This window comes from Octopus sinensis, linkage group LG5, assembly GCF_006345805.1.
Source record: "Octopus sinensis linkage group LG5, ASM634580v1, whole genome shotgun sequence".
Lineage (NCBI taxonomy): Eukaryota > Metazoa > Mollusca > Cephalopoda > Octopoda > Octopodidae > Octopus > Octopus sinensis.
Genome location: NC_043001.1, coordinates 31,413,440 through 31,425,652, shown reverse-complemented (window position 1 = coordinate 31,425,652; position 12,213 = coordinate 31,413,440). Strand labels below are relative to the sequence as shown.

The window sequence follows — 12,213 nt, the reverse complement described above, 5'->3', positions numbered from 1 at the left end:
GCTGGGTTTTTATTTTTTAATTTTTTTATTTTTCGTTTCATCAGATAATATCTCCACCCTTTTGACAATGTCTTTTAGATTCATTGTCTGATTCATCAGCTTAGCAGGACAGCTTTGACTGAGGAGACATACAATAAGGGCGAAACACAATATTGTCTCAAAATCCTCTTACATCAGCGAATTGTGTGTGTACTATGAACCAACATCATTTAAAGAGGAGGTGCTTTCTGATGATGAAAATCAACAGTAATCAGTTATTCATGTTCGAATCTGTCAGACAGAGCTGGCCCTAGGGTTGCTGGTGCCCCAGGCAAGCTGAGCTTTGGCATATACAAGCTGACGGTCAAGGAAATTTCCTTGTCTTTGTCATGCTCTCCTTGGCACTCCCTAGTACGTGGTGTCCTGGGCAACTGCCTGAATTGTTGGTACCTTGAATCGGCCCTGTTACTAGAATATATTGGGATTTGGGAATGAATAGATCTGTTTCTGTAGTAATTTAAAAATTCATCTAATAGGTGCAGATGCGGCTGTGTGGTAAGAAGTTTTCTTCTCAACCACATGGATCTAGGTTCAATCCCACTGTGTAGCACTTTGGCAAGTATTTTCTACTACAGCTTCAGGCCAACAAAAGCCTTGTGAGTGTATTTGGTAGATGGAAATGAAACTGAAAGAAGCCCATGGAATATATATATATATATGTGTGTGTGTGGAGGTGCAATGGCCCAGTGGACTCGCAGTCGTAGGATCATGGTTTCGATTCTCAGACCGGGTGTTGTGAGTGTTTATTGAGCGAAAACACAAATTTAATTTGTACCTTCTTAAGATCACGTTCACTAATTCTATTTTGGGCGATGTTTACATTTCTGAAGATAACAGAAACCCTTTTCTCCCACCCCTAATCCTAACCCCCCCATATATATAAAAAAAAAACACTTTCTTGAAATGTATCCGGTACTTCCGATACCTATACCGAAGATACGCTCTATTTTGCCCCTTTAAAAGAATTATTATTATTAATTTCATTAAAACAATAGGAAAAATTTTGATCACCTATTTTTTAATATGAAAAGGAAAAATATAAATTTCTGTGAATTATGTACTTTGAACGAGTTTAATTCGCTGTAGGCATAAAAACAATGAAATACATATTCTTTTATAATATAATATTCTATATTTGATTTCGAAGAAATCCATTTTTGTACTGGAAAAAAAAATACTATCAACTCAAATTGCAACTAACAACCTATAAATGTAGTTAAATTAATCTTGTAAAGATTTGAAACACACAACAGTGATCTCCCCTGTCGCACGCTCTTCAAATATCCGTGGCGACTCTTTTTCCAGCGTATTTCAACATGGATGCTCAAGAGAGAACGTTGTATGTTGGTAATTTACCAGAGAAAATTACCGAAGAATTACTTTATGAATTATTTTTACAAGTAAGGTTATTTACAAAAGTTATGGTTTCGTTTAACCTTTTATTTAATATTGTTCTTGAATAGAAATATCTTCGTTTGTTCCACGTTAAACTACGTGGAATCACTTTTGGTTTTCCGTCTTGGGTCATATTTAGACTTTCATTTTCGTTTATCTTCCACGCCTAGCTTGACTGTCATTCTGAGATAATCCTTCTGTAAGCAATATTAAACTTTAATTGAAATTAAACAAAAGTTGGGGCAATGTTTCGTTTTATGTCGGTGAATATATTTATGATTATTTTTCACTTTGAATGTTTGTGCGTGTATGCATGTGGTAATATACGAAATACGGTACTGAGTTCATCTGTTATCCAATCTTTAGACCATTATCTTCATTCGTTTTGCTCCATATTAAAAAGAAACCTTCAACATACATTATTACCAAGATAAAGATATATACGAGGGTGTCCTGAAAAGTTCCTGGCATTGAATAGAAGAAAATATAGGAGAATTATGATTTTATTCAATATATTTCCCTCTTAGATTCACACACTTATTGCAGTGGTCCTTCGGTTTTTCTAAGCCCCATAAAAGAATTCAGACGGTTGGGCCTCCAACCAGGCTTTTCGCGACACCTTTAAAGCCAGGAACTTTTTAATATCCCCCTTCCTATTATTTAAAGAAACGATCGCCTAAATTCCATGTGTATTTATCTGAAATCGTATTTTGGAGTACAATTGAAATAAAATGAAAGGAAACGAAAATTTTAAGTAATAAAATGAAGTATATTCAATTTTCATATATACGTAGATAGTTCTTGTAACAGCGTATGTACAAAAATAAATTTCGTCGTTACGATTTTGATTTTTCGTGTTTCTGTAAAATAAAAGTCTGAGATTGTTAAATTTAGACTTAAATGTAAGAGAACACAACTTTAAAAAGTTTACTTGCATTCAATCAATAACCCGCTGAAACAGGAAATAACACCAATTTTTTATTTTTTTTATTTCTAGATACAGTGTATACCAGTAGTTCTCAACCGGGGTCCATATGGCCACCGAAGATTGAGGAGTGGGGTCAACGTAACGGAATAGTAAATTGGGTAGGGGGATCCACAATAATATTTTAAGGGCCCCTGAAAAACTTTTGCTTTAGATGTATGTATTGCAAGAAACAACTTGGTTTCTTTCTCTAACATTTTACGTAGTTCAACTTACACAATGTGTGAAAAAACAAAGTAGGAATTTTGCAAGGACTTTCTCTAAAACTAGTTTTTAAACATCGAATGACTATGGGGGTTCACTAGACTAAAATAGTAATTAAAGGGTCCATGGGTAAAAAAAAAATGTGGTTGAGTACCACTGGTGTATACGGTATTTAATTTGTGCAGTTCATGATGGCGCGGTTATGTTGTTTATCTATCCAGTCACACACATATATCTAAGTAGACTGTCAGATATAATAAACACATGTGCATGCAGACATAAAGGTTTAAAGAGAAAATAATGTAAAATGATGGCCAGCAAGTTCGTGAGGTGGCATAAACAGATAAGGCTTAACTGTAAATTTTTTTAAAAATCATCTAAACGAGTGACACTTTGATGTGTTACACATATGACTTACTCTTTTACTTGTTTCAGTCATTTGACTGCGGCCATGCTGGAGCACCGCCTTTAATCGAGCAACTCGACCCCGGGACTTATTCTTTTGTAAGCCCAGTACTTATTTTATCGGTCTCTTTTGCCGAACCGCTAAGTGACGGGGACATAAACACACCAGCATCGGTTGTCAAGCAATGCTAGGGGGGACACAAACACACGCACATACATATATACGACGGGCTTCTTTCAGTTTCCGTCTACCAAATCCACTCACAAGGCTTTGGTCGGCCCGAGGCTATAGTAGAAGACATTTGCCCAAGGTGCCACGCAGTGGAACTGAACCCGGAACCACGTGGTTGGTTAGCAAGCTACTTACCACACAGCCACTCCTCAATATTTTTTAACCAAAATTTTCATTTCCAGGACTCCATCAAAGTGAAAGTATCTATTTTGTCAGAAATAGGTATTTTTAAGGGCAAAAAGTGAAAACAGTATGAATTTTCGTTAATATGACTAGGTCTTAGACTTTCAGTAATTATGCAAATCCATTATTAGGCAAGGCTTAACACCAGATAAGCTTGGTTATGAGCAACGAGTGTTATGTCTTGTTTTCGCACAATTACATAATGTTTTAACGCGATATTAGCTGAGCCTCAAATGCTGTTACTTTCATATTCATCATGTCATATATAGGGGCCAAGTAATTCTTGAGATTGATGACTTGCACTAAAGATAGTTTTTTTGTAAAATTTTCGCAATTCCTTTTCTTGCAGCAGATTCCTTTGGTACACCTCCATCAGCATCCACTTGTACAATGCAAGTCTTCATCATCATCATCGTTTAACGTCCACTTTCCATGCTAGCATGGGTTGGACGATTTGACTGAGGTCTGGCGAACCAGATGGCTGCACCAGACTCCAATCTGATCTGGCAGAGTTTCTACAGCTGGTTGCCCTTCTTAACACCAACCACTCCGAGAGTGTAGTGGATGCTTTTATGTGCCACCGGCACGAGGGCCAGTCAGGCGGTACTGGCAACAGCCATCCTCAAATGGTGCTTTTTATGTGCCACCTGCACAGGAGCCAGTCCAGAGGCACTGGCAACGACCTCGCTCGAATGTTTTTTCACGTGCCACCAGCACAAGTGCCAGTAAGGTGACGCAGGTAATGATCATGCTCGAATGGTGTCTTTTATGTGCCATCGGCACAGAGGCCAGCTTGTTGTTCTGGCAATGATCACGCTCGTAAGGTACTCTTAGCACTCCACTAGCACAGATGCCAGTCATCAAATTTGATTTCACTTGCCTCAACAGGTCTTCGCACCAGGACAATCATGTCATGAAAGAGGCTTTTATTTTGCAAAAACGTTATTGTTTCATGCATTTAATAGTTCTGTGAAGGTATGTGGCTTAGCAGTTAGGATATTTGGCTCACAATCGCAAGGTCAAGAGTTCAATTCCAGGTGGTGTATTGTGCCCTTGAAAAAACATTACTTTATTTAACATTGCTCCTGTTTTCTCAGCTGGCAATAATGAGTCATACTGTATTTCAAAGGGCCAGCCTTGTCACATTCTGTGTCACATGAAGAGTGTGTGTGTCTGTGGAGTGTTCAGTCACTTGCACATTAATTTCACAAGGAGGTTGTTCTGTGGTTTGGATCAACCGGATCCCTCATCATAGTAATTGACAGAGTGCCAGTTTTAATTCTAATTTCATCTTATTGCTATTAAATAAATTTATAGTGTGCTTTGCTCATGTAAATTAGGTATCTAATTTGGTGGGTCCAGCTACCCGCTATGCTCCACCGTTTTACTTTAGGTTTTTAACCCATTAGCATTTAAAATGGCCATGTGTAGCCTCTCACACCTACCCTACAATGTCATTCTAAAAATAAACAATCACCTCACTGAAACCTCAAAGCTATGAGATAATCCTTTCTTCTATAGACACAAGGCCTGAAACTTTTAGGGAGGGGGCTAGTCGATTTTATCCCCCCTCCCCCCCAAAATATGCAGGTGGTACTTAATTTATTGACCCCAAAAGGATGAAAGGCAAAGTTGACCTCGGCGGAATTTGAACTCAGAACATAGCGACGGACAAAATACCGCTGTTTCGTCCAGCATGCTAACAATTCTGCCAGCTCACTGCCTTATCAAAGCTATGAGATACTCTTTTACTTGTTTCAGTCATTTGACTGCGGCCATGCTGGAACACCGCCTTTAGTTGAGCAAATTGACCCTGGGACTTATTCTTTGTAAGCATGGTACTTATTCTATCGGTCTCTTTTGCTGAACTGCTAAGTTACGGGACGTGAACACAGCAGCATCGGTTGTCAAGCGATGTTGGCGGACACACACACACACATATATACATATCTTTCAGTTTCCGTCTACCAAATCCACTTGCAAGGCTTTGGTCGGCCCGAGGCTATAGTAGAAGACACTTGTCCAAGATGCCATGCAGTGGGACTGAATCCGGAACCATGTGGTTGGTAAGCAAGCTACTTACCACACAGCCACTCCTGTGCCTATGCATAACTAATACAAACAATATGACTAAATAAGCACTATATTTAGCAGGGTTAATGATTTTGTGTTGGAAAACACCCACTTTTGACTAGGTAAATACTTTCATGAGGCCCTGTTTATGAACAAATGTCCAAAATTCTTCATTGTTTTGTTGTATAGAAACACAAGTTGGTGTTCTGTATCTTCTATTGATTATTTAAGATTTTCTTATTGATCCATGAATTCTCAATATTTTGTATGTGTAGTATCATTACAGTTGTCATCATCATCATCATCGTTTAATGTCTGCTTTCCATGCTAGCATGGGTTGGACTGTTCAACTGGGGTATGGGAAGCCCGAAAGCTGCACCAGGCCCAGTCTGATCTGGCAGTGTTTCTACAGCTTGATGCCCTTCCTAACGCCAATCACTCCGTGAGTGTAGTGGGTGCTTTTTATGTGCCACAGGCACAGGTGCCAGACGAGGCTGGCAAATGGCCACGATCGGATGGTGCTTTTTACGTGCCACCAGCATGGAGACCAGACGAGGCTGGCAAACGGCCATGATCAGATGGTGCTTTTTATGTGTCACCATGATAAAATAAGCATTAACAGCTATTCATTTAATTATATAAATGTTTGTGTGTGACTTTGTGTCCCCACCACCTTACAACTGGTGTTGGTTTGTTTATGTCCTTGTAACTTAGTGGTTCAGCAAAGGAAACTGATAGAATAAGTGCCAAACTTAAAATTAAATCCTGGGGAGGAGGTGGATCTGTTTGACTACAACCCTTCAAGTTGGTGCCCCATCATGGCTGCTGTCCAATGACTGAAACTAGTGAAAAAGACTATTTAGAATTGGCTTGTCAAAAATACATTATTGATACTTTTGTGGAAGTTATTGATAGATGGTTGGGTGGAGCTAGCAGTGACATTAACAAATCAAAAACAAAAAAATTCTCTTTGCTAATGATAATGCTGGATGTGAAGACGTGTGTGTGGCCTAGTAGTGAGGGTGTTAGGATCATGATCGTAAGGTTGTCAGCTCAGTTCCTGGACAAGGTAGTGCATTATATCCTTGAGCAAAGGGTAACAAGTAGAAGGTGGCGAGCTGGCAGAAATGTTAGCACACCGGGCGAAATGCTTAGCGGTATTTCGTCTGCTGCTACATTCTGAGTTCAAATTCTGCGGAGGTCGACTTTGCCTTTCATCCTTTCGGGGTCGATAAATTAAGCACCAGTTACGCACTGGGTTCGATGTAATTGACTTAACCTCTTTGTCTGTCCTTGTTTGTCTACTCTATGTTTAGCCCCTTGTGGGCAATAAAGAAATAAGAATGTGATTGTCTACTTGAGATAAAGCAAGAAGCAAAAGTGTGGTTCAAGTTCCCAGGTCTCCTTACTCCCTTGCAAGTGATGGCTAAGCAAGCTTTAGATGTCAGAAAAGTGTGATTTTTAAAATTTAGTTTAATTCTATTTTTATCATTCAAGTATTTATTCAGAAACAATATACAGAAACTTTCAAAATTTTTTTGGGAAAAAATTGTTTCTTCTATTGCTGCAAGAAAATTTTAAAATTCTGTGGTTTGCCAAGTGATTGTCAAATGCCACTGACCAACAATTTACCATTTGCTTCATGATATTTTGTAATCAATGTATGGATTATTGCAAAATTTCAGTGATACAGTACATATTCTAGTTTGTTTTAGCGATCACAGATAAGCTACAGTCATGCTGGACTGCTACTTTCATTTACTGACTATTCTGGAATTGCATCAGTTTTTCTACCTGAAAATAGGTGTTGTAGTTTGTTGGTTACTGTTAAGTAAGCATCTAATTGTAAAAATGTTTTCCAGTACAAATTTCTCTTAAAATTCAAATTCATTCAACCTATGCTAGTATACAGAAAAAGATTTCAACAGTAAAATTTTTTTTCTCTCTCTCTATCTATTTCAGTCTGGTCCATTGGAGAAAGTGTTTATACCCAAGGAAAGATCATATGCTTTCGTTCAGTTTAAGCACTCAGAATCCATTCCTTACACACTTCAGATCTATGATGGGGTTTCATTACATGGTAAAGTTTTAGCTCTTCGGGCTCGTCAGCCACGCATGAACAATCAGCCAGAAGAATACCAGCCAAGAGAGACAAGTCAAGGAAGTAGTCCTTATGGCAATCATGGCAATCGATCCACAGGTGGTTATTTTCATCAGCATTCTAATTACGATAATAACAGGTACTTAAACCAAAATGCTGGTTACACACACAAACAGAACTTGCCTAACATGATGCCAGACAACAGCCGCTATGAACAAAGGCATCACAGATATGATCACATGTCTAAGGATTCTGGCAGAAACCCACGGGGATCTGGTTATAGAAATAACTCAGGTTACCGACATGAACCTTATAAGAGATATTAATTGAAGGAGTTTCCCCACTTCATAAAGTTTTTTTTTTTACACTCCATAGGGTAATTCCAAGAATCCACTCCCTTTTTTTTTTTTTTAAATATGTCTCTGAAACAAAGATAGCAAGAAATTTGTTATTTTTTTTATATATGCATATATATATATACTCAACTTTGTTGAAATATTTTTATCAGTCCAAGAGTCGAAGTTTGTGTATTCACATATATGTATTGTGATTTTATTTTGTCATTTGCAATCTACTCCCTTCATGTGTGCACATGGACATGTGTGTTTATATATTTTAATTACCTTTAAATGTTAAGCTGTTAAAAAGAATTTCCCAAATGATTAGAATTAAGTTTTTGTTTTTAAAAGTATAAACTATTTCATTATCATTCAATCAATAGTCCATAATAGTCATTAATGGTTTCTCTGTCCATGTCGACCTTTGAATTTTTTTAGGTCAAGTATGTAACCTTAAGTGACATCTTAACTGGGAGAATATGAAAGTGATGACTGAAACTTTGTGCAGCAGAAGTACAATCCTCTCTGTCACAGATATTGCAATTCATGTGCTGCAAAATGATTGGGTGACTTCTCTAACTGCAGTGAATGGTGATAACCCCTTTGCTGAATCACCTGTTGTCACACACAGTACAGTACTATCATTCTAGTTCTTGTAATTTGGTTGGTACTGTTGTGTATTAAATTCTTAGAATTTGGCTATTTTGACTTGATGTCAACTCTTTTGGCATCAACCTGCCAGAGACAGCCACTGGTTCTATGATACAGATTTCCTATTTTTAAGTGATATTTAAATTAATACCTTCCATCAAAATTTCCTGTTCCAAACACAAACATGGTAATAAGGATATTTTGTTAAATTCTTAATTTAGAAATGAAACAAAGGCAGTGTATTTCTACAGAAATATGGTAACAAAAGGATTAAAGCAGTTTCCAGTGGGGTGTAGCTGTTGCACATGCAAACACTGGCTATTTGATGCCTCTTTTCAGATGAATGTCTAAGTCAGCTAGGAAAGAATATTTGGTGGCAGATGAAGGGTCTATGACAAAACCTCCTTCTAAAGAAATCATATTTCCCCAACATCGATGAGCAATTATAAACAGCTAAACTCTACAATATTCGCTGTTGATCATCCTCCATGTTGAGACACAATTATCTTCATTATCCACAAATAAACCTTGTCAATTGCATATTGTTCTCTTATATATTTGAGCGACATCGTTGCCAGTGCCACTGGACTGGCTCCTTTGCAGGTGGCACATAAAAAACACCATTTGAGCATGGCCGTTGCCAGTACTGCCTAACTGGCCTCCATGCCGGTGGCACGTAAAAGCACCCACTACACTGAGTGGTTGGCGTTAGGAAGAGCATTCACTTGTAGAAACTCTGCCAGATCAAGATTGGAGCCTGGTGCAACCATCTGGTTAGCCAGTCCTCAGTCAAATCATCCAACCCATGCTAGCATGAAAAGCAGACGTTAAACGATGATGATGATGATCTATCGTTTTTGTAATTCTGCAAACTAAACTTTGTTACTTGTGTATATTGACATCTAATTACATGCTTTCTGTGGATATAGCATGGTTGAATGGTTAAGAAGTTTGCTTTGCAATTATGAGATCCTGGGTTCAATCAGTCCCTGGACATGTGTTTTTGACTGTAACCTTAGATCATCTCAAGCTTTTTGAGTGAAATCAAATAGACAGAAACCTGTCACATTGGCTATAGCTGTAATTTAAAGGTTTAGTACAGTCATGCCTGAGAATTCCATGCAAAGTACATGAGTCTATGGAATGTTTAGTTACTTAGTAATTCAATAAGTCAATACTTCAGTTGATTGAACAACTGAAATACCTGTCAGAATCAATAGAAATATAATTTTACTTTATAACCCTGTACAAACATAATTTCCCCACAGGCACACACACAGAGTAAACTTTGTCATAATTGACATTTACTTATGCATCCATACAATTGTTTTTGGTACTCCCACCCTTATGTGCACACCAAATTTTTTTTTCCACATCTAGTTACCGTAAATCCTCGAGTATAATCAGCATTTTTTCCTCAAAATTTAAAGGTCAAAATCCCTAATGCTTACTATATACGAGGTTAAAAATGAAAATTATTTTCTAAGCAATGTCCAAGTCTCGATTTGTTGTCTGGCTATGTTTATTCAGATTCATTTTGTGATGTCAGGCGCAAAAATACCTTAAGCTAAGCCTGAAAGCAATTAAGTCATAAAAGAATCATCCATAACTTGCAGTAAGCAACATTTATTAAACGTTATTACTGTTATTTCTTTATTTTCTGCAAACAAAATGCACAAAAAAGCTACACGTTTGCATTATGTTATATATACAATAATAATAAAGGACGTTACCATATACATTTTTACAAACCAAGGACGTTATATAGACCTCCTTGACTCAAGTTAGAGAAGGGGTGCGTATTATACACAAGTTTAGGTTTTTCAGAGGTACAGCCCCCTAAAAATCCCCTGCGTGTTATACTCAAGGGCGGACTATACTCGAGGATTTACGGTACTAAAAACAAAATGAATTTTTTTATTATTTTGTTTCGTTTCTTTTCAATACATTAACTCCATCACTTTTTTGTGTTTATCCCTCTCTCTCCGTTACATATTCTCAATACTATCTAAACTTCTCAGTTAAAAAAATTTCTGAGGTGATGAGTCACTTCTGAAATGTCAGATTCCTCCATTATTTCCTAAAAGTTTTGTGCTATGTTGAAAATGAATTAAGTACAGATACAACATTGATTTTTCTAAAACCTTTGGTTCCAAAGCTTTTCTGGGTTACTAATTTTTCCAAACCAAGAGTGGTTACATTGGTCAACACACTCTAAATTAAATACTGAATTTACTTAAATAATTAAATGAAATATAGGTACTTATACATTAGTATAAGTGATACAAACTTTTTAATACTGTACTGTGTAAGGTACCAGTAAACTAGTTTGGTAGCTGTAGGAATTTGAAGTTCCTGCTTGTAAATTAGTGCAGATAAGAGGTTCTGGGCCAGGAGCGTCTGGAAAGTCAGTGTTATACTTGTATGTGTTTTAGTTAATCCTGATGACTTGTTCTCTGAAGTACAACTGCATTGATTGTACAATTACAGTCCTCCAGTCAGTATCCTCTATTTTGAAGGATCTCTAGTATGGGACAAAAATGCTTGTCTCTAAAACATACACAATGACGTTACATTGATTAATATCAATTTCTTATCTCGCTGCAAGGCCACACATTTTTCATGGGTTTGCCACATGAGGCTGTCTGATGTTCATGCTTTTTTTGAGAGCATTATTGAGGCTGAAGCGTTTTAGCACAACCGTTTTGGTGAGACGTTTTAATGTTTCTCTCACTCTGTCCATATATCTCTTTATGTATGTGAACATATTCCTGTGTGCGTGTTTGTGTGAGAGGAAAGGAAAGTGTTCCGTTAATTATAATGTCTCTCTTGTGAAATGCTTAGCGGTATTTCGTCTGCCATTACGTTCTGAGTTCAAATTCCGCCGAGGTCGACATTGCCTTTCATCCTTTCAGGGTCGATAAATTAAGTACCAGTTTCGCACTGGGGTCGTATAATCGACTTAATCCGTTTGTCTGTCCTTGTTTGTCCCCTCGGTGTTTAGCCCCTTGTGTGTAGTAAAGAAATATATAACGTCTCTCTGTCACACTTTTTATCTATGTTTATATTTCTGTATGTGTGTTTGCCTCTACTCTCAAATCAGGCTGAATGTCCAGTCAGCTGTGCCAAATTGTCAGCATTCAAACAACAGCATCCAATTGTCTCATGAAGTATATTGGCTTCAGTGGACAACTGAAAATGACTAATGAAGTTTGTTTGCTAAGGTATTCAGTATTCACCACACAATACACTGTTCTAATTATTCTTTTTGACAAAGTATACAATCTCAAGACACACAGAAGTAAAAATGGAATCTTGTGATGTAAAATGATTTTTAAATTGTATGATCATGATGTCACCTACCCGGACAAAGCTGTACATATAATAGAATGATTACTTGATGGAAGTTACTCCAGTACATACCTGATACATTTATATCCCATTTTGGAGAATTGAAATGCTGAAGTAGTTCCTGGAAAGATTTGAACTTAGAAAAGTAGATGTTCCAGAAGATAAATCTGTGTCATTTAGTCTCAGGATTTTTCTATGTTAGGACATCAGAACTTTTTGAGAAAATAAATGAAGAATGACCAAATTCTTTCAAAGC

General features: G+C 37.3%; 1 protein-coding gene across 1 annotated transcript; it reads left to right on the top strand.

Moving 5' to 3' along the window:
• Positions 1–1,291: 1,291 nt before the first annotated feature.
• Positions 1,292–9,146, top strand: LOC115211763 (RNA-binding protein 7-like). The gene is made up of 2 exons (XM_029780436.2): positions 1,292–1,439; positions 7,479–9,146. Exons 1-2 carry the CDS (start codon positions 1,356–1,358, stop codon positions 7,941–7,943), a joined length of 549 nt encoding a protein of 182 aa, XP_029636296.1. The 5' UTR covers positions 1,292–1,355; the 3' UTR covers positions 7,944–9,146.
• Positions 9,147–12,213: the final 3,067 nt, after the last annotated feature.

What these genes read in the sequence shown, in the direction of transcription:
- LOC115211763 (XM_029780436.2), top strand. Translation starts at nt 1,356, where the DNA reads ATGGATGCTCAAGAGAGAACGTTGTATGTTGGTAATTTACCAGAGAAA. An exon ending in TTTATGAATTATTTTTACAA is followed by an intron (nt 1,440 to 7,478) that starts GTAAGGTTATTT and finishes TATCTATTTCAG; the next exon opens with TCTGGTCCATTGGAGAAAGT.